At 37.3% G+C, this 23,918-nt stretch overlaps 2 protein-coding genes across 2 annotated transcripts in view; both read left to right on the top strand.

Annotated features, from left to right (window-relative positions):
- Positions 1-23,918, top strand: part of itgb3b (integrin beta 3b) — a 285,998-nt gene that overhangs the window by 87,757 nt on the left and 174,323 nt on the right. The gene's annotated exons all lie outside the window — the stretch shown is intronic.
- On the top strand, positions 5,743-12,874 carry kcnj2a (potassium inwardly rectifying channel subfamily J member 2a). The gene is made up of 2 exons (XM_083556315.1): positions 5,743-6,093; positions 9,009-12,874. The coding sequence occupies exon 2, from the start codon at positions 9,265-9,267 to the stop codon at positions 10,546-10,548; it is 1,284 nt and encodes a 427-aa protein (XP_083412441.1). The 5' UTR covers positions 5,743-6,093; positions 9,009-9,264; the 3' UTR covers positions 10,549-12,874.

Raw genomic sequence — 23,918 nt, 5'->3', positions numbered from 1 at the left:
CTGGTGCTGATGTAGGTGAGGTGAGGAGGCCTGGAGTGCAGTCAGTGTTCTTATTCAGTAGTGTTCAGTAGGGTTGAGGTCAGAGCTCTATAATAAAAGATTTAGCACTCCAACCCATTTAAAGGATATCTTCATGGTGCAGATTGTGCACAGTGGTATTGCCTTGCTGGAACAGGTTTGGTTCTCCTAGTTCAAGTGAAAGGAAAATTTCCTGACACCAAATCCAAAGACAATCCTATATAATTGTGTGTCTCCAAGTTTGTGGTAAGTGTGAGAAGAGCCACATACGGCTGCCATCCCAATACTTTTGTAGTCTATTATTAATTGTAACACAAATCGTGTTACTTATTTATGTGTGTACCTCATGCCCTGTCTTTGTGTTGCTTCAACGTTTCATCCGATGCTCTTTCTGTCACTTGGATGCCTCTTCTCCTGTCTCTTGTATCCTGTCATATTTATTAAATAAAATGCAAATATATTTACAAAAGAAATGTTTGCATAATTATTACCCACAAATCCTCCTGAATCTGATGTTAGTCTTTATTAGGAAATATATATATTTATATATTTACACATTGTAAAATTTATTATAATAACAAACACACACACACACACACACACACACACACACACACACACACACACACATATATATATACAGTGAGGAAAATAAGTATTTGAACACCCTGCTATTTTGCAAGTTCTCCCACTTAGAAATCATGGAGGGGTCTGAAATTGTCATCGTAGGTGCATATCCACTGTGAGAGACATAATCTCAAAAAAAAAATCCAGAAATCACAATATATGATTTTTATACTTTTTATTTGTATGATACAGCTGCAAATAAGTATTTGAACACCTGTCTATCAGCTAGAATTCTGACCCTCAAAGACCTGTTAGTCTGCCTTTAAAATGTCCACCTCCACTACATTTATTATCCTAAATTAGATGCACCTGTTTGAGGTCGTTAGCTGCATAAAGACACCTGTCCACCCCATACAATCAGTAAGAATCCAACTACTAACATGGCCAAGACCAAAGAGCTGTCCAAAGACACCAGAGACAAAATTGTACACCTCTACAAGGCTGGAAAGGGCTACGGGGAAATTGCCAAGCAGCTTGGTGAAAAAAGGTCCACTGTTGGAGCAATCATTAGAAAATGGAAGAAGCTAAACATGACTGTCAATCTCCCTCGGACTGGGGCTCCATGCAGGATCTCACACCGTGGGGGTCTCAATGATCCTAAGGAAGGTGAGAAATCAGCCAAGAACTACACGGGAGGAGCTGGTCAATGACCTGAAAAGAGCTGGGACCACCGTTTCCAAGGTTACTGTTGGTAATACACTAAGACGTCATGGTTTGAAATCATGCATGGCACGGAAGGTTCCCCTGCTTAAACCAGCACATGTCCAGGCACGTCTTAAGTTTGCCAATGACCATTTAAATGATCCAAAGGAGCCATGGGAGAAAGTCATGTAGTCAGATGAGACCAAAATAGAACTTTTGGGTCATAATTCCACTAAACGTGTTTGGAGGAAGAAGAATGATGAGTACCATCCCAAGAACACCATCCCTACTGTGAAGCATGGGGGTGGTAGCATCATGCTTTGGGGGTGTTTTTCTGCACATGGGACAGGGCGACTGCACTGTATTAAGGAGAGGATGACCGGGGCCATGTATTGCGAGATTTTGGGGAACAACCTCCTTCCCTCAGTTAGAGCATTGAAGATGGGTCCAGGCTGGGTCTTCCAACATGACAATGACCTGAAGCACACAGCCAGGATAACCAAGGAGTGGCTCTGTAAGAAGCATATCAAGGTTCTGGCGTGGCCTAGCCAGTCTCCAGACCTAAACCCAATAGAGAATCTTTGGAGGAAGCTCAAACTCCATGTTTCTCAGCAACAGGCCAGAAACCTGACTGATCTAGAGAAGATCTGTGTGGAGGAGTGGGCCAAAATCCCTCCTGCAGTGTGTGCAAACCTGGGGAAAAACTACAGGAAACGTTTGACCTCTGTAATTGCAAACAAAGGCTACTGTACCAAATATTAACATTGACTTTCTCAGGTGTTCAAATACTTATTTGAAGCTGTATCATACAAATAAATAGTTAAAAAATTATACATTGTGATTTCTGGATTTCTTTTTTTAGATTATGTCTCTCACAGTGGACATGCACCTACGATGACAATTTCAGACCCCTCCATGATTTCTAAGTGAGAGAACTTGCAAAATAGCAGGGTGTTCGAATACTTATTTTCCTCACTGTATATATATATATATATGCATAAAACAATGTTAAACATTTTTTATATTATTTTAAATTTTTTACTAAATTAATTTACTAGCATGCTAAATAATAAGCAATATGAAATTTAAAAATACCTCAAAATAAAATAATTTACATTCATCTAAATTAAATATTCTACAAATGTTTATTTTTCAAAAAATATTGGCAGCAATTTTACTATTTTTTAAGCTAAAACCTCTTACCTGCTTTGTACCATCTGACGTAAAAAGACAGCTAGTCACTGGGGAAAAGTGGACTAGTCCATTGTCAGCCAGAGAGGTTTGTGATTTTTTTTTTTTTCAATTTTAACAGCGTATTTCTTTAAATGCAACAGGAATTTTAACCAAATATAAAACAATCACTGCTACTCGACAGAAATTAAAGTATATGAGGTATAAAATAACATGTTATAAAATAACACGCACCTGATAAATTGGCCATCTGGGAATTCGGTACTAGAGTCTATTAAAATGAAGCCCCGCCCACCAAAAAAAAAAAAAAAAAGGCGCATTGTTGGTTGCAAAGTTAAATGAAAATGCTGGCCTATCAGAATTGTATTTATCAATTATAAAGAAACGTGCATAATAGATAAAGCAATCTAAATATGGCGACGGATGACCCACTGTGGCGCCCCCTAATGGGCTCAGCCGAAAGAAGAAGAAGAAATATATTCGTGTATTATTATTTACAATGTCAACAAGATGGCTAATTTTGAGGGAGCGTGCAATTGACTGCAGGACCACCAAAGCTGTATCGCTCTATCCGAAAATCCTAAATGGGTGGGATGAGGGGCTATTCTCTCTATTCAATTACAGTAACACCAGCCAATCCTGGGCATCTGTAAACTCATGTATGTGGAAGAGGATAGATAGCACTTGAGTGTATTACATTGCTCTCTCAGCGGTTCAAGGATCGGGGTGACTGGCGTCACGTGTCTCAGAGAAGGGACGGTTTAGGCTTCGCCTTCTCCAGTTGGTATCTGCCACATGATTGAGGACAAGCTGGTAAGTGGGAATTTTATATTTTATACCATATCATATTTGGTCATTTGTTTTTTGTCACGTAACTTGCAATATTAAACACATAAAAACACATTAACCACCAAACATATGTCCATGGCATATTTGCATAATATAGATATGAATAATGAGGATAATATACTGTAAGAAAATTAAATTAGGCCTACAAATGATTATGAATAGTATCAGTGCATGTTTGGTGCAGAAGAACACACCAGTAGTGGAGCAATAGGGAATTTAGGCTAAAAGTCTTCTTTGCATCTGAGGTTACACTTACTTGATTGAAGACAAGCATCACCTACATACTAAGATCTAAAGAACAGGCTACATGTGGATTATTTGTAATTTAGGGAACAAAAATGTACATCTTGACACTGTTAACAGGATCATCGCTTTTACAGTCATTTCTGGCTGACACCATGCCTGTCCTCTCTCAGATCTATTCCTGAAAATTGGCAGTCTTGCGTTCATGTAGACTGGATAACAGATGTTTTTAGGCATCTTCTGTGAACGGTTTCTCCTCAATTGGCCATGGATTTGAGAGGACATCGGGAAATACTAAAGCCTCCAGGCCTCCACCTTGTGGTTAGTAACAGCTCTTGTCCAAGCATCGACTCAAATCGACCTGAAAGGCAAACACCAGCTCAGAGCAGACAGCTATAAATAGGCGCCATTATTTATAGAGTGAACAAGAAAGGATCTAAAAATAAGCACTTCGAAAACAGCTTCACAAACACAGTCCACCATGCCTCATTAGCTTATGATTAGTAAGCAGTGTGACATTACGCCCTTGTTCAAACAGAAGCCGGTTAGGGCAGGAGAAAATCTAGCTCATTCCAGATTAGGATAATTGATGGATCTCTTAAAGAAAACAGCAGTCGTGTTGATTTTTTTTATTATTATTGTAATGAGGTTAAAGTCATTAAATCTTATTCAATATGAACCTGCACTGGGAAGCATACCTAAAATCTGATTAGCTGTTCGGCACAGCAAAAGATATTTATATCAAAATATATTCAGCATTTTGGCATGCATTGGGTAAAATATGATTTTATTTACTATAAAATAAACATACAGTAAATTGTCATACTAAGTACCTGAAGTGGCATTGGCGATATGCAGAGCGTCCCATGAATCTGAGCAAATTTCAGTTTGTAAAAGCTAAAAACACAAAATAGAGAAGGAACGCGAGGCCGAGGCCTATGTACTGAAAGAGATCAATATAAAATTCAATATGTTGTTCTGTAGTTCACACCATTATCAGTTACACTGTGCTGCTGTTTGTGTTTAGAGGATGAGTAGAGTAGAGTTGTAAAGGAAATGTGACTCAATTTCTTAATTAAGGGTCAGCAAAAAAAAAAAAAAAAAAAAAAAGAGTTCTGTGTGGAAAATGCAGTATAGAAATATTTGGCAACCAAAGGAGAAAATCAGGAACATTGCCCTTTTGTTTATATAAATTTGCTTTATAACTTGATAGAATATTATATAATAAATATTATTTTTTTATATTTATAAAAATATAATATATTTATATAAATATAAATTAAAAATATATATTTTTTATTTATTTATTATTATTATTTTATATATATATATATATATATATATATATATATATATATATATATATATATATATATATATATATATATATATATATATGTCTTGTATTTATATATATTATATAGTGGGATTTACTTGGACAAGCAAGACCCTAGCCCTGATTTATGTTCTTTATTTTTTGTGTTTTGTTTTGTTTATTCATTTATTAATTTGTAATTGTTTCCCTCATGTTTTGATTTGCCCTTTGCCTTTCCATGGTCAATATATATAGCAATATATTGTTGTTATTAATATGCTTGAGTGTATGCTGTGTGTGTTGACTGATCGGCTCTGTTGTTGTTTAGTGAGAAATGAATAAAAATAATACAAAATATATATATTATATAATAATTATATATATTTTTTCTATAAATTATATCACTTTTTTATGGTAATTGATAATATAATAGAAAATAATGTGCATGATGTTTCCCCCTGACTAATTTATATCTCATTAAATTGTTGTACTGGTAATAGTGTTCTTATTTTTTATTATGATGATAGAATTTATTTATATTTAGAAATTAGCTTATAAACCATTACAATTAAAAGGCTTTTAATATTATTTAAACGTGAATAAATATATCAGTGTTCACATTCCACATTAAACACATGTATGATCAGCTGCTGCTCTCTCACGTACTTTCTGTACTTGTCTAAACCCAGCAGATAGATTTATGCGCCCGTATATATGACGTCACTACCCGAGTCTTCTGATTGGCTGGTTGAAGTTGAAAGGAGGGCGACTCGAGCCGGAGAGAAGCGAGCCGGTCTTTTCATCTTCTCGAGTTCTAACTGGCTGGTTGTGAAACAGGGGGTGGGGCTAGTAGCTATTTAGTTTGCTCTCATTGGCTGGATGGGAATCGGGGGCGTGGCGTACCGGTTGTGTTCTATTTAAATCGTTTTGGGAGCGCAGACTGACGAATACATGAGTGTAAGCGCGTGCTCGGATCTGGCTGAGCACGTGGGAGTGTTTAGCTTTATTTTAACATAGCAGAAAAAAGTGTATATACATGTATGTGTGTATATATACACACACACATATATATATATTTATATAAATGTATATGAAATAATTCATGGTTTGTACGCAGATGCAGAGGACAGCAAAAAAGCGTCACATCTGGTTGGATATATCTTTTTGTTTTGTTTTGTTTTTTCCTCATGACCACCAATGATCATCAGGTAAGAGTGAATGAAAAAAACAAAACATTTTGGGGATGTTCTTGATTTGCACATTCTCTTTTTTGACTGTCATTCCCAGAGATTCTAGAGAATACAGCTGATATTGAAGCCTTTTAAAAGTAAAAGTGGACAAAATAATGTTGCAAGTTGGGTAGACATATATTCTGCATATATCTTTTTGCATGCAAATTAGGAGGAAATGTAGGATTTTATTAGTTTACTATTTAAAACTCAAAATGTGAGGAAGAAGATGCAATGATGAACTGTGCACAACAAGCAAAAAAATACTAGTAAAATAAATGATGCAGTTCATGTCCCCCAGTTTAGTGTAAATATCATGATTGAAGAGGCAGTGAAAAGGAGCTGTGCACTGCATGACAAAAATGTGCAGAGTGTTGCTTCTGCTCTGCACCTGTTGGAGCTCATAGGACACTTCTGACTTGGACGTTTCCAGAGCAGATACATTCCTGTGCAATCACAGCCAAAAGGAAGAAAAAAAAATATTTATATTGTTATTAGATCAAGGTTTTATGGTGACACATGTGTAGCTATTTGGGGTGTGTGTGTGTGTTTTTTGTTAGAGTTATTGTTTGTTTATTTATTTAATAGACAGCTGGCAGGATAAGCCTCATGTACATGTCGATTTACTAATGCATTACATTTTCCAAGTCAAACTGTACATGATGTGCCATTTTTACACATGTATCTCAAGTGATGGATAAGAGGTTAGCAATAGGTAATCTCGAGTAATTCCTGAAAATGTAGAAGACCCCCCCCCCCCTCCCAGAAAATCGGCTTCGATTAGAAAAATAAGTAGGTCACATTTTCCACTGTGGGTCTCTGTTCCACACTATTAAAGTAAACTCTGCTCCTAGACATAAACATTGTTATATTACATTTCATTTACTCAAAAGAAACAGTCCCATCTGTCAATCTGCCTTTGTGTACACTGCCAGGTACTTGACTGTTTATCCAGTAGAATATATTGTCACAATTCCATTTCCAAACATCACATTTCAAAGTCAGCTCGATTTAGTTTTTATCTTTCTCACAAATCATTCTAAATCACATTCAATCCAGTACAAAGCTATTTCTGATGTGCGTTTGCTGGATTGGAAACGATGAAATCAGTGCTAAAAAACATGCAGAGAGTAATTTACTACACTCAGGATGATAGAGTACTAAATTGTACCCTGTGTTACCCTCAAAGATGCATCTTTTAGTATCTCTTGTATGGAAAGTGAATCTAGTGCATCTCTGATTTACACTAATCATTTCATACAAAGGTACCCAACATGCACGTGTTCAAGATTAGGCAACAAGGACACGTTTATATAAATGAGTTTATCTTATATCTAGTCATTTTATTCTTCCCCAGATTAAATTCTATTTATACTTTTATTATCTCACAAAGTAAAGATTAAAGATGCATTGTTTCTCATAGCTGGATTCTGAGGGATCGTGTTAAAAGCATGTAGCAACCCTAGGAACATAATGAGTGATGCTATAGTGCTCCTAGGCTTACCACAACACAGCTGAGAGAAGATGAGGTCCCGGTGGATGAACTCTCCAGTCCCATCTGTATCCCAGTACTGAACACTCAGTATTGCTTTCAGCTGGAGTTTGTAGAAATCTAATTGGTTTCGGATCTGCATTCATTATAATACATGTGAAAAATGACATTAAGCCACAGTTCTAGAGTGTGTGAAAAAGGAGCTTTCAGATCAGTAAATGATAAAATGATACACGACCCCGTGCTGGTTTACACTTAACTGCTTACTCATCTAGCCTACTTAGGACTGTGGAATGATGGCGATGAACTCATCCAATCTTGGCTAGCAAAGCACAGCTCCAGCTCCACCTTGATGAGAAGCGATCTCAGGCATGATATGGACCAGCCGAAAAATGCTGCACTTGGGCCCATTCCAAAATTCTCCAAATTCTATGGAAAACCTTAACTATGGCTGCTCCTAGTTCAGGCTCTTTTGGCCCAAAATCCACTTGCCATTGCCGGAGCTGCCCCTTATTTTGCCTGAACTGAACCATATTTGGCCCGGAATAATCTACTATCTGGGCAGGCCGGCATACTCAAAATAATCTGTTTTAGAGTGTGGTCGGAAAAGTTTCCAGGACTCTGCTACTGGTTAGAGAAATTCAGCCAGTGTGTACCAGTGCACTGGTAAAGGATGTAGTCATGCAAAACATTTTCCATCGTCCCTGACTGTGTGATTAGCAAAGTATGTGAAAATGGGCATTAATAATGCACTAGTGAGCAGTAAGGCTGGTGGAGCGTGGAGCGAACAGGTTGACAAATACACTGGTGGGGCATTAATGTGCTGCAAGTGACTGCTGGAAAGCAGAATTGTGCTTCGGGGCAAGTAGAAATTCCTCTCCGTTCTGCTGCCGAGGCCATAATTGCAGCAAGACATTTATTGTTTGCTCCACAGGTGTGGAACTGTACACAACAATATTAGACAAGCAAAGTCAGCAAAATGTAATATAACACTGATGTGACATAAGCAAGAATTTTCCATGGGATCTCAAGGAAGCACTATGACCTCGAGGCCAGTGTTGAAATTGTCTTGTAGCACTGCCAAAAAATGACAGAGCAAACCTTCACAACTACCTTACAATCTCTCAGCTCCAGGAAATGGAAGCTAAAGTTACTCATTGTTATTTTATTCAGAACCAAATGAAATATTTTTGGCACATTCTGCGGTTCTGAACTAACCTAAAGGATTAGTCAGAGCCCTCACTGGCTTCATAGTAGGATTTTTCTTTTGTGTATCAACATATGTTAAGATTGGTTGGTGTTCATTCCAGCAGAGATTTAACCCAGATTTGGAAATGTTGTGATATATTTAGCACATTCATTCAAATTGCTTATATGCATTTTTTTGGTTTGTTTTTCATAGGATACTTCATTGACGAGAGCGAAGGCGCAGATGAAAGCCAAGTGATCAACGCACACTAGGCTCTGCAGACCTTCCCGTCAATCAACGGTTTAACCGGAGCAGAGTCACGCCATTTGCGTCCAGCTCTAAACAGTCCCACCATTTCCTTCTCTTGTTTGTGTCCGTGAGCGTTTCAAAACTGTTTCTCCAACGCTTCTTCCAGAAACTCAGACTGTTTTGTAAAGCAGAAACAGCACAGCCCTCCCAGACAGAGGTGATGGGAACTGTGCGGGGTAACCGCTACAGCATTGTGTCATCAGAAGAGGACGGGATGAAGTTAGCCACTATGGCGGTGCAAAACGGTTATGGGAACGGGAAGAGCAAGGTGCACACTCGGCATCAGCCCCAGAGCAGGTTCGTCAAGAAGGACGGACACTGCAATGTACAGTTCATCAACGTCAGTGAGAAGGGTCAGCGCTATTTAGCTGACATTTTTACCACTTGTGTGGACATTCGCTGGCGCTGGATGCTGGTTATCTTCTGCTTGGCATTCCTGCTCTCATGGTTATTTTTCGGATGTATCTTCTGGCTGGTGGCCATCTTTCACGGAGACCTGGAAGGCAACAGCCCGAAATGCGTTTCGAACGTGAGCAGCTTTACTGCAGCTTTTCTTTTCTCCATCGAGACACAGACCACCATTGGCTACGGCTATCGATATGTGACGGATGAGTGTCCTATTGCCGTCTTCATGGTGGTCTTTCAGAGCATTGTAGGCTGCATCATTGACGCTTTCATCATCGGTGCAGTCATGGCCAAAATGGCCAAGCCGAAGAAGCGGAACGAGACGCTGGTGTTCAGCCACAATGCTACTGTGGCCATGAGGGACAACAAGCTGTGTCTAATGTGGAGGGTTGGCAACTTGCGCAAAAGCCATCTGGTAGAGGCCCATGTTCGGGCTCAGCTCCTTAGATCTCGTACCACAGTAGAGGGGGAATACATCCCTTTGGACCAAATAGACATTGACGTGGGCTTCGATAGTGGCATTGACCGTATCTTCTTGGTTTCTCCAATAACCATCGTTCATGAAATTGACGAGGACAGCCCATTTTATGACATGAGCAAACAGGAGCTCGACAGTTGGGAGTTTGAGATTGTGGTCATCTTGGAAGGCATGGTGGAAGCGACAGCCATGACAACTCAGTGCCGTAGCTCATATCTGGCCAGCGAGGTACTCTGGGGCCACCGATTCGAGCCGGTTCTGTTCGAGGAGAAAAACTACTACAAAGTGGACTATTCACGTTTTCACAAGACCTATGAGGTGCCCAGCACCCCACTGTGCAGCGCCAGGGACCTTGCAGAAAAGAAATACATTCTTTCCAATTCTAATTCCTTCTGTTACGAGAATGAGGTGGTGCTGCCGAACAAAGAGGAAAAGGAGGAAGGAGACGGGGGTGGACTGGTGCCCACAAGCACACACACTGACACCGGCTCAGACTCTGACCACAGTCAAGCCAGTGTTCCCTTAGAGTCACGGCCACTGAGACGGGAATCAGAAATATGACCGTAAAAGCCTCGTGTGAAAAGTCCAGCAGTTGCCTGTTGATCAGATGGGCACATTGAGCTGAACTGAGGTCCTGAGGGGACGCAGACTTAAGCTGACGGTACAGCTGCAAGGAGAGGTTAAGAGATGAACTGAACAAGAGTGTTTATGATGAATATATCCAGTTTATAAAGAGGCATTGCACTGAAAACAAGTGCACATAAAGGGGGTGGGTGGGTTTATCCAGTTATGCAACACTACCTTTTAGACCATTGCTCTTCGATGGCACACAGTGGAAAGGATGTAACTGCTATGAAAAACTTGAAAATATCAGGCATGTCTTCCTGTGCATTTGCCAGCTGTGACAGTCGAATGAATAGGCTTTAAAAAGGGTGTTATATTAACGCACGAATGATCTCAAATCACGTACGTATGTTTTGGAGAAAACATACAATATTGTGTGCACGGTTACTTTAATTTATGCCTTGTATGACATAGCCAAGCATCTCCAGTGTAGAAAACCTTTCCAGATAGTAACCTAACAAAAGCTTAATGCCAGTACAGACAGGTGTTTATAGATTTTATAGATAAGTGCCTGTATTTATAGGGTCCTAACATGTCATATTGATATACAATCTTTTTAACGTAATATTAAACATTGGCAAATTGAATGTTTAACGTATTACTGTTTGTACCACTTATTGTTATTCCAAAGACCTCAGTTGGGGTCATGCAGTAGGTATCCCTGAAATAGTCCTGTTGGGGACTTTTGATTAGATTTGTGTGTGACCTGTGGCCACAATACAAACAGTTTACTTGCCATTAATGTAACGAGTAGTTTGCTCTGCGTGGGTCATTTGGGCTTAATTGCAGGCTTTGCAGCAGGTTTAGGAGCTGGGGGAAATGCAAGGAACATGCCTGTTTACAGTGGTAACTCCCACAGGGTCAGACCGGTGTCAAAGCCAGACACAGCAGTCATCCCATCCACTGGGGAAGAGAGGGTGAGAATGCGCTAATGAATGTTTTTCCATACATGCTGCTATGTTGCATCTTCTAATAGGGTTTGGAGAAGACTGAAATGTTTTAAAGAGTATTCTAAACAAGGCATCAGATTATTTTAAAGAGATTAGACGTAGGTCTATAGGACAAAAAAAACTGAAATATTTGGATGGGGTTTTGGTTTTGTTTGTTTTTGCAGTAAACACGCTTTATATTATCAGATGGTTTTTCATATTCAAAGCCAAATGTTTTTTTTTTTTTTTTTTAAGGAAAATATCACAGAGATCATAGAAATAAGGAGGCTACAGGGTAGCCTCATGACAACTCCTTATTCCCCAAAAAGTGTTATCTATTATATTTTAGTGCTGCATAAGTAAGTGTTTCGAAAGTTGCTAGAAATGTGTAGATTTGCATACGAGCAACTTGTCTGAATTAAAATATCTATTTTTTTACAAAAAAAAAAAAAAAAGGAATGAAATGTTTATGTACAACTGCACTGTATTATGGCCTTGAGATTTGAGGTAGCTGATTTTTTTTTTTTTTTGTAGAATTGGATAGAAACAGCACTGTTATAGATGTTCTTACCCCTACTACAACATTTAGGTTTGTTGAATTCAAAGGCATTTTAGACAGCATTAGCACTAGCATCTAGCTTTACCTAACGAGCTGCAGTTGAACTCTGATGGCTCGTTTGTTACATGCTACATGGGTCACTGAAAGATGCAGGACTGAATAATAAGACCAAGATCACGTCGCTAGCACTGAGTTCAGGATTGATCATAACCTGAGAAGTGTCATGTTATCACCCGGCATTGTGCTAATGAACCAGCCTTATTTACTTTGTCAGGAAGTTTTCTAGAAGAGCAAATATTCTCCAATGCTCTATAAACGGAGATAATAATATTCAGATCATTAGACAGTTGCTTTATTTTATGCTTTACACTTAAAAAAAAAAAAACCAATTCGACATAAATCAGTATCCACTCACGTTAGCAATGTGTTGGGTGCATTTTCTTTTATTTGTATTTTTTTTCTCAATAACTCACGCTAGGTTATTATCCAGAATCAATAGTCCAATAAATGAATACTGACCTATCAAACTGAAGAAGCCCTTCTCCATGACTGATGACCTGTGTGCAGTTTCTCCTCGGTTTGTAAATATCCCAGTACTTTTTTGCAGTCTTTTTGTTCGTTTGTTTTCTACCAGTCTTCCTTGTACTGCAAAAAACAATGGAATGTACAGATTTTTATATTATGTCTAATATTATTGAAGTTATTATTGTTGTAATAATTATTGTACATGTTATTTTATTTCTGTTTTTCAATAAAATATGAACGAAGAATCGAATGTGTGGCTCAACTCAATTATTAAGACTAGCGTTCTAAAGTATTGACTCCCCATGAAATCCTTATAACTTCTTTTGTCATATGTGTATATATATATATATATATTGACATGTATTTTGACATTATCTGTCATGCATATATATATATATAATTTGGAATTATCTGTGGACCATATGTCCACTTGGATAGAGTTTAAAAAGCTTAAGGTCAGTGATGACTGTAATGTAGTGTTAAACATTAGAATGGTTCTAGACAGTGTCTGCTTCTCATACTACCTTATCAGCCTTTCAGTTACAAATAAATTAATAAAAGATGAAGGTTTTACCTTAAAAGCCTTTTTGTTTTAGACCAAAATGTCCAGAGGTGAAACAAAAAACGCTTCTAACATCAACACTAGACAAATCACATATTCATACCTATGCATTCCTCATGTACCTCATGCTTGACATAAAAGGCTGTGGCTTTGCACTCATGAGCAAAGTGCTGTGTATTCCTCTGTCGTTATGTCGGGGCTGAAATATCCCAGGACGTTCGTGAAAGGAAATGGGGCTCATTTTGAGTACTATGAGCTGACTCTGGCACTAGTCGTTTCCCTCCGTGCGACAGGCTCAGGCTGTGATTCATGTTTTAATGGAGTGATGGAAGCTTGATGGAAAAAATCCTTCTTCACAGGATAGCAAGATGGACACTAATGTCAACTTAAAGAGCCTGGACTTCTGAAGCCAATGGGGGAAAAAAGGGGGAACAAAGTGGTGTACGTGTGCGAACGTTCGTTCCTTTATTTGCTAATGGTCATTACAAGACCCATTAATAAGAAAGATGGACAGGAAAAGTACAAGGTGAGGATGGAGATGGGGAGAGAGGGGAAAAGGCAGATGGTTTCTCTCAGCCAATGAAAATATAAAATAAGTTCTATTTAATAGTAAATCTTTCTGATTGCTTTTACTATAACTATTTTACTTATCCGCTAATAAATTCAATTAATTTATTGACTGTTATATTTTGCATCTATCTATCTATCTATCTATCTATCTATCTATCTATCTATCTATCTATCTATCTATCTATCTATCTATCTATCTATCTATCTATCTATCTATCTATCTATCTACTGGCATAAGTGAAATGTTTATATGTTGTAACTTTTTTGATGGTTATAAATACATTTATGATGCCTGAATTACCATTGAGATAAAAAAAAAGAAAATAAAATAATAATTACTTTTTTAATAGGAGTGTAAACAGGATGAAATCATGTGGAATGTGATGTGGAAATATTCTTTTTGGAAGTAAGTTTATGTGACAATTAAAAACCGTAAACCTATTAAATACATTAAATTAAATACACAGGCATTCTCACCTCACCTACATCTGTACCTGACTTTACTAACACCCTTGTGGTTGAATGAGAACCATTTCCACAACCACACTCCAACACCTAGTGGAACATCTCAACAAAATAATAGAGGTTATTATAACAGCAAATGGGTGTTATAATATATACAAATATACAAATCTTATAGGTCAGTTTTCCACAAACTTTTGTCCATTAAGCGTTTATCACTTAATAATCATTAAGGAATGATTTTTTTCCTTTTTTTTTTCTTCTTCTTCAAGATATCCCTACAGGAGGTGGTAGCTTAGTGGTTAAGGCATTGGCTTTTGGATTTTAAAGGTCATGAGGTTAAATCCCAGCACACCAATCTACCATTCTTTGGCCCTGAAGCAAGGCCCTTAACCCCATAGCTGCTTAGTTGTATGACTGAGATAAATGTAAGTTGCTCTAGATAAGGACGTCTTCCAAATACCATAAATATGAATCGATTCCACACAATGGCTTTACAGTTAAACTGTTTAGTATTAATCAAACTGAGAAAATAAAAGTGTTTGATAGATCCAAAGGGTTTCTTAAGGGTCTTTTATCTGTTCCTATTGTTGAAGTCTTCAAGAGCTTTCCAAGTAAAGATCTTTTTTAGAAGCTAAGAACACTTTTTAATTATTTCAACACTCCTCGAAGTATCCTTGAAAAATCTTTTTTTTTTCTAGTAGTGTGTATGGAGTATGTAGTAACTGGTTAAGTGCTTGTTACAAACTCCAGATTATCCATAATTAACTGGTATTTATGTTCTTTGTATCAACCTTTTAACAGCTACCTTTAATGGCTCATTGGATAACTAGAGGTTATTAACACCTGAACAAATAGGTTTGCAAACTCAACAGCATTGTGGCCTAGAACAGAATAACACTAAATACAACATGGAATTATGTACAGTGCCTTTCAGTAATATTGGCATTATTGGCAAATGCAAGCAAACAATTAAAAATAAGCTGTTAAATATGAGTGGCATAATTATTTAATCAAAAAATAACAGCTCCAGATATTTTCTATTGGCTGATGAGGTTGGAGAATACTAGAAATCTGAATACTAGAGGCTAGAAATCTAAAAAAAAAAAAAAAAAAAAAAAAAAAAGGGGGAAGTTGGTTTAAACAAAATTTAATGTTCTAAAGTTTTCCTCAGTCTACTTAGCTCACATTTACCAAGGGTACCAATATTACTGGGGGTACTGTATATATAAAGGCCTAAAAATCAATCAAGATTTTGAGGTTACTCATTTAGGGGCAACTTACCATCAAGAGCGATGATTTTCCACAGTTGTAACTACTTAAATCATGAAGGCTTGCAACATCATTTGCTGATCATCCGCAAGAACAGGAACTCCATAAGGAACCAGAGTTCCAGAGAATTATATATGATGTTTATATGATGTTTGATAGAATTGTGTATGTTCTTTATAGGTCTGTTGTAGGTTAATAGCTGCTAAAAAATTCTATATTTTTAGCTTTTACTGTAACTACAAATTGTTAAAAGTATAATGGATAATTTATAAATTCATTCAAAACTATCTTTCAAAAGTTGATGAGGTATAAAAGGAATATACACTTCAATATGTGGATACTGGGAAAATAATCAGCATGAAGTTGGAACAGCTTTGTGTCAGACCATGCAAACATCAGCGCATCCAACCAGTGGTGGACAGTAATAAAGTAAATGTGATTTGTTGCTGTACTTAAGTAGCTTTTTTGTGTTAATATATATATATATATATATATATATATATATATATATATATATATATATATATATATATATATTTTTTTTTTTTTTTTTTTTTTTTTTTTTTTTTTTTTAATTCTTTGTGAAATCAGTTGTACCTTTATATTTATGGATAAAAACTTAACTGGTCACACACGCAGCAATCCAACAATCAGGTTAGAGCACAAGCTCTGTTTGAACCTTGTTTTGATTGTCGTTAGTGGTATCTATTTAGCACCAACATACAGTTCAGCATCAGTTCAACAGCAAGCAGAACATTTTAAAAGGAATAAATTATGAAGAAACTCCAGACTCAAACTCTCCACAACATCTCAATTCTTATGAAGAAGTTTAAAAGGAGGTATTAAGCTCATGATAATTTAAATAGATATCAACCGGTTACTACTTAATATTATTCTATTAAATGATCAGTGTGCTGAGAGTCACATTAGAGTCTTTTCATATAAACTAAGTTGTTTAAGCAAAGAATCTTGTGGAAAAAAAAAAATTATAGTAACCTTAAAGCTGTAATAAATCATAGTATTTTGGATACTTAAGTACATTTGAAAGCAAATACTTTTGTACTTTTACTTTGTAGTTTAAAGGGAACAATTTTACATTTACTTGAGTAATATTTTACCCAATGTATCTCTACTTTAACTCAACTACATGGTTCGTGTATTTCGTCTACTACTGCATCCAATTTTTCAATATTTTCCTATAGCAGCACAATGTGATGTGTTTTATTCCATATAGAAATGTTTTACAGTGGCAAACTGGTTTTCACGATGTAGCTTGATATCTGTAGTTTCAGAGAGGGGAAAAATGCATTGATCTTATTCACAGCACTGTGAATAGTGACGCTGTAAATTCAGCAGTGAGCGCATTAATGATGTAATGACTGCAGAAAAGGGCAGCGGGGCACATTTGAAGGTTTACACTGTGAGTCTATACTAGTGAGTCTATGCCATTGGGCTTGACTGTGGACTAGTCATACTGCTCCATTGGTGGGAAAATACACATTCGAGCATCACCCTTTTCCGGTCACACCATTTAATATTCCATTTATTTATTGAATTATTAATTTAACACGGTGGCCCGGAAAGGCATGCTGAGGCAGTACTTCCTGCTGGAAAGGAAGAGTAGTGTGCATTGTTAAGTGCCTTAGAGAGATTAGAAGTTCTACACTCACCCCACCCTTTACTATAATACTCTTTATGAGAGGCAGCCTGTGAAGCTTGTTCAAGCTTTAGAATAAAGGAAATTTGACCACTAAGCTAAATTTAACCTTTTTTTTTTTTTACGTGACTAACGGTAAAGAGTTCAGGCTCTCACATAGACCAGAGCCAAAGAAAAACTACCAAGAATTAATTTTACACAAATAAACACATTTTACTGCAAAGTGTGTTTATTTGTGTGTTTACACAAATAAACACACTTTGCAGTAAAATTTTGTGCTTGACTGCATGAAACAGTGGCACCTTGCATGAAACTCAGCCTTATATTTGTGGAAAAAAAATGTTGCATTAAAATATATTGGAAAAAAGGTCTTTGCTTCGTTCAGCGAATCATAGTGCCTGCTAATGAAAGCTGTATGGAATAGGAAAGCTTCTCAGGTGGTGTGCAGGTCCTACAACCGCAACATGCCTGTTTGATTATTCTATTTTTATACTAGAGTTCACAAGGAGCCAGTTTTAGGAAACAAGTGCAAGGATAAAACACATAACGCCAGTCTCGTGTCACGGATGATTTGTCCTCAGTGACATTTCTTTTTTCTTTTTCTTTTTTTCAGAGCTTCAAAACGTCAGTTTCAATCTTTAAAAAATCTCTCTAACCAGCTGTGATCAGAAGCAACAGTAAACAATGCCGGCCTGAGAGGCTTCCTTCAGCTAAACAACCACAAAACAATCCATTCTCTAAACTATAATCGGAAAACACCCTTCTAAGAAGTGTGACTCTGGGAACTGCTCTGTTGCACACTTGGAGACCTGTTGCGATCTCTCGACTGTTTTGTCTGTCTGGATCAGGTGGTTTCCTGCTTCACACGGACCATGCAACCTGCAACACCGCAGCTTTTCAGCTTGGGGTTCTGTAGATCATATCAGGTCATGGTTCTTGACATGATGAGACATAGCGAAGGACTTTAACACTGAACAAATTGGTCCAAAAAATGTTTTCATTCTTGATGATTCAGACCACTGTTGAATACAAACTATAAAATTAGTCATTTCTTATTCTCAGAGTACAATTCTAGGAGGAAGGCACACACTTCCTATGAGGCATGTGAAGTATGTTGCCAGATTGTTGAAACAGATCCCAGAATGGCTGCAGCATATACACTGTGAACGTGTATAATAAACTTCAGCCTGAAACACAGCAACCATGGTTCTATTAAACTTTCTTTTTAATTCTGGTTCTAATGTATTACTAATTAATTCTATTTAAAAAACTGTCTGCAATCTCAAATATACAGTAAATGATAATGGTCAGGGGGGTCATAGTTATTTCCTAACAACAAAAAAACGTATGTTATCATTCATAATTTTCAATTGAATCAATGTTAATTTATTGTTATATTGTCAATTTTAGACCTCAATATACAAGGTGGTATCAAAACGTTTCAAGACTAACTGGACTAGATGACATGACATGGCTCATCCCCCAAAAAATGTCCAAACTATTCAGCAACTTGTGTCGTCTGAGAACTTTCCACATGATCTCACTTCCACATGACATGGACAGCAAGTTTGAACAAAAAGCAAACATGAAATTCTTCATGAAACTGCGTGAGACATTTGACATAGCGATGCTGCAATGAGACGTTTGAAGTGTTTTGAGTGCACGCATGCTTCAAGAGTGGAAAGACATCACGGGAAGAGCGCTAAACACCAGGAAGACCATCAACAAGCTTATCCCCTAAAAATGTCCAAACCAATCGGCAACTTGTGCATGATGATCGTCTGAGAACTATCCACATGATCTCACTTCCGCACCAACTCCACTCGACAGATTTGTTTTGAAAAGAAGATTTCCAGGACACACACATCCTGGAGCTGTGCAAGAGAACTACACCGACCAGATATAACATTATGACATTAAAACTTTATGAGCAGTGAAGCAAATGACACTGATTATCTCCTCATTATGGCACCTGTTAGTGGGTGGGAAATATTTATTAGGCAGCAAGTGAACATTTTGTCCTCAAAGTTGACGTGTTAGAAACAGCAAAAATTGGCAAGCATACGGATTTGAATGGGTTTGACAAGGATCTCTCGTGGGCTGTTCCCGGTCTGCAGTTGTCAGTGGTCAAAAGTGGTCCAAGGAAGGAACAGTGATGGAACCCTGAATTGATGACAGGTTCCCACTGATGCACATGGGGAGGGAAGGTCGGCCTGTGTGATCTGATCCAACAGACGAGCTCCTGTAGCTCAAATTGCTGGAAAAGTTAATGCTGGAAATGCTCGATGGGTCAGGACTGTTTTTTTTTTAGCAATAGGGGGACCAACACATTATTAGTCAGGTAGTCATAACGTTATGCCTTACGTCATAATGTTATGCCAGCACATTATTAGTCAGGTGGTCATAATGTTATGCCTGATCAGTGTATTTTGAAGGTGATAGTGTGTAAACAAAAATGAATAATCGTAACGGTTGTAGACCTTACAACATGTGAGGCAGGTATAGACAGACAGACAGACAGACAGACAGACAGACAGACAGACAGACAGACAGACAGACAGACAGATAAATATAAACGTTGTAGCTGTGACGCTGCTCAGGGCTACAGGAGGGTCAGTTTAGCTGGTCTATGATATGACAAGCACAATGAAAGAAGAGGTGTTAAAGATTTAGGCAGATTGCTACTGGCACCACTGTCAGCTGAGAATGAAATAGCAGGGAGGGTCACGTAGGAAAACGTAAATACACCAACATGTTAAAAGAAGTTGAAACTTAAAACTTTATTACAAAATAAATCTTGGATGCCTGGAAAATTACATTAATTATCAAGGTTAATATGCAAGTCGTTCATGGTGGATTTTTCCTTTAAGGAGCCAGTAATCTAGACACTGACTGTATTGTCCAAGAATTGGAAAATCACCATTAATAGTACAAATTAGTACAGAACTGAGTGTAGCCCTAAAAACAAATTCGACTCTTCTTTGGATGTGGAGAATGCTGCAGTATTTTGCTCAAACAGTTATACTATTGTATGCAACTTTCCTCCTCCGATACATGTCTAGCAACTGGAGTGGAGACTCTGATTGCCACTTCCTTCCTCTACATCTGTTCATTGTATGTTGCAAAGGGGTAGTCTTATTGGTTCTTTAACATGAGTCCTCCTGCTGTTATGGTAAGGAGAGATCAAGTTTCTAAAGCAAGATCAAGAGATGGAAAATATTGGCTCAGTCTTGAAGTTCAAGTAGGGGAAAAAGGGAAAGATGTGACAGACATGAAAAGAGAACTGCTCGATAAGTGACGCATGGAGAAAGGAAGGTATATAACACCGTCCTTTTCCCTGAATCTTTCTGTAAAAACATACATAGGTGTGACACAATCTGTTTACATAATAGGACAAGATTTTATTTGCAGAAAATAAGACTTATTTACTGTTGCAATATAATCATGGACGGCTTCAAAGCATATTCTACTTTAGGAATGAGGTGGGAATACACTCTGGACAGAATGGTAGTTCATCACAGAGAACCATATAAATATATACTCATTCACACTCATTTACACCTATGTGCTATTTAGCATAGCCAGAACTCCTACTGGCATGTTTTTTTGAAGGTAGGACGACAGAAAGGTATTTTTTATTGATTCTGCTTGAATTATCCTTGCAGAGACAAAACGAAGATGGGGTGTTAATCATGGCAGGCATGTTATTTTCATGGGGGTGCTAAGTGCCACCCGATGTGACCCATGTGGCCAAAAAAACAAAAAGCTCTAAACCCTGGAGATGTTTCAGTGGAAAAAGTGAAAAACATAAATCAATAGGATCTACTAAAATAGAAGTGTCTTTTCTGGATCCTGTTTCTTTTTTATATTTCCGTAACAGACCTTTTCTAACAACTTTTACTACAGTCTCCCATCTGCAAAGTTTCACAGCATTAAATTAAAACTGGTGAACAGAAATATTTAGTTCTTAAATAAAACTATATGTGTGTAAATCATGCATGAAGTCGGAAGATACCTGGACAGTTTTTACACTTGACAGTCTAAGATCCACCTAATAAAATTTCTGGCACATTCTATTAAAAAAACTGATTTACGAATCTGACGAAGAAGAATTCATTTTTGATTCATTCTTTCATTCTTGAATAAATAATGAACTCAAGTGATGTAGCTAACGAATTTTCTAGTGATTTGTAGTGTTGCCAGGGGAATAGTTGTAGGAAATGTGTGTAAAAAAAGGGTCTTCTGATTTAGGCCACACCCCCTGGGTTTAAATTTGATTACAGATACAGATGGAGACAGCATTACACCCCTACGTTCTAACCAAATACTTCCTACTAGACAACTGTAATGAACTTTGGTGTCCTGCTTTTCATCTTGTTGTCTATGTCTTCCTCCAAATACACATCATTTCACCTTCACTCATGGCCAGAATTAGCTTTGATTGACAAGAGCTGGAACCAGCACATGACCTTGACTTGGCTCAGCCAGGCAGAATGGATGGGAGAAGAGAGCAGTCCTTGGGCAACTGTTTTTTGGCAGGAAACCTGAGCTCTACACCAGGCTTCAAACTTTGACAAATGCTCCCCAGCCGTGCCCTTTTATACAAGGCAGCTTTGGAAAAGGGGGCTTGGTCTTACACATGAATGAGAGCAAGTTTTATCTTTCTTTTGGGGGCCACCCAAAATAAACGTGTATACACAATATGGACAAAAGTATTAAAGCACCTCCCAGCGGTATGTGGTTCTTTCCCAAACCGTTAGCACAAAGTCACATAATTGTATTTGGATGTCTTTTTTCCCCTTAGGAGACGCAAACCTGACGATGCCCTTGTGCAAAAATCCAGCTCCATGAAGATATTCTTTAGAATGGAAGATCTTTCATGGCCTACTATAAAGCTATGACCTCAACACTATTGAACATCTTCGGGTTGAATGCGAATGCTGATTGCACCCAATGCTTTCTCACCTTATCATATATCAGCACCTGACTTTACTGTTAGACTTTACTAACACTCTCGTGGCTGAATGAGCACAATATCACACTCCAAAATCTTGTGGAACATCTTTACAGAAGAGTGGCGGTTCCTATAAGAGCGAATGGAGACTAAATGTGGAGCAAGATGTACATATAGTGTATATATGCATTTGAGAGAAAAAGCAGAAAGAATAGTTTAAATCAGACCTAATTTCATAAAAAAAGAAATTAGTGTTCAACACCGTAGTGTTCAAACCTTTTGTTGATTAGACAGATTAACTTTACATTGTTTTCGCATCAGCTAATTAACTTAATTAACCTGTTAATTTGCCATATGATTGCAAATAGCAGCAGCCAAAACACATTGTAACTGCAGCAATTGTTTATAAAAGTATATTTACAGAAACCATCTCAATAAAGCGGTTTTAAAAGAATTGTAGCATCTAAAAGCAGCTAATTCTTTATTTACATACATATACATTTATCTTTTTCATAAAAAAAAAAAAAAAAGTATTTCAAATGAAACTGTAATATACTTGTTAAAATGTCTTTAAGCCATAACAATTTTTAGGCGTAACAATCACACAATCAACCGGCCCTCCTCACCAAAATCTATAGTCATGAGCTGCTGCCTGCTGCTAACATCCCCAAGAAACATTCAACTGCTCTGAATAAATATATCATCTCTTCCCACAAGCCGCCGAAACTTCAGTAACGAATGCCGACATGCTTTTTCCTAATTAGCTCTCAAGTAATCCCTGATAAGGTCAAAGAGATGGTGATTGTAAATAGGAAAATAATGAGGTATTTTTCCATCCATCTGGCCTACTGAAATACTCCAGTCTGAAATAACCCGTCTTGTTATAGCAGTAATATTGTTTACATGAAACAGCTGTGGCATTAGATATGATGTGCTAATCCAGGATACTAAAGTGTGGATATAATCTGTTTGATGACTTTATATCTAATAATCATAGCCACTTGAGCATGTTGTTAACGATACCGCTACCTGCCACCTCTCATACTGTTCAAATCTGGGTACTGATTGGTCAGACCTTTCAATTAATCAGTTTTGCTTAAATAGATTTATTTTCTATGACAGAAGATCTGAAAGTAGTGAAGCTGCAAATCACTGGTTTTAGTTACTTGTATGGTGGACACTAAATAACCAATCGTTTTTTTTGGTTTTTTTTAGATAAGATTAAATATTTATCAAAGGAGACACAGAAAACCTAAAGTTATCAGGTATCCTTACTTCTAAATCTAACATAGGAGACTTTTCAAGACAGGAATTAGCAGTTTCTGGTTTCTTAGTAACATAAGAAGTTGCATTTCTTTGTAAATACTCACCTCATTAGTAAGAAAAAAAAGAGTTGGTATGATCTAACCTTTTTAGTGGACATTTTACAACATTAAATGTCACTATAAATAGATAATAAGTATGAAAATAAGAAAAGAGTAGGTAGTAAAATTTAAGTTTACTGTGCCTGCCTGCATAACACAATGACACTGTTGAATACGTCCCCATAGCAGCATGCCATATTGTTTTATGACTTATTTATATTTCATTTCATGTATTCTATTCAAATGATTACATTTTATGAAATTATTCATCTCTCCTATTAGATTGAATTCTATATACACCAGAATGTGTGTGTGGTATTATGGCAGCACACCATTATATCACTTTCCCCGAAAGGTCCGAGTGAAATGCGAAAAAATTCAAAACATGCTTGGAGAATTTCTTGTGTAGCAGATGTTTGACTGAAATATCTCAGGCCTTTTGTGTGTCTGCTG

This window comes from Silurus aristotelis (assembly GCF_946808225.1).
Source record: "Silurus aristotelis genome assembly, chromosome: 12".
Lineage (NCBI taxonomy): Eukaryota > Metazoa > Chordata > Actinopteri > Siluriformes > Siluridae > Silurus > Silurus aristotelis.
This window is presented reverse-complemented; position numbering and strand designations above follow the sequence as displayed.

Bases quoted from the DNA above. Each gene is read 5' to 3' on its own strand.
- kcnj2a (XM_083556315.1), top strand. From the start codon at position 9,265: ATGGGAACTGTGCGGGGTAACCGCTACAGCATTGTGTCATCAGAAGAG.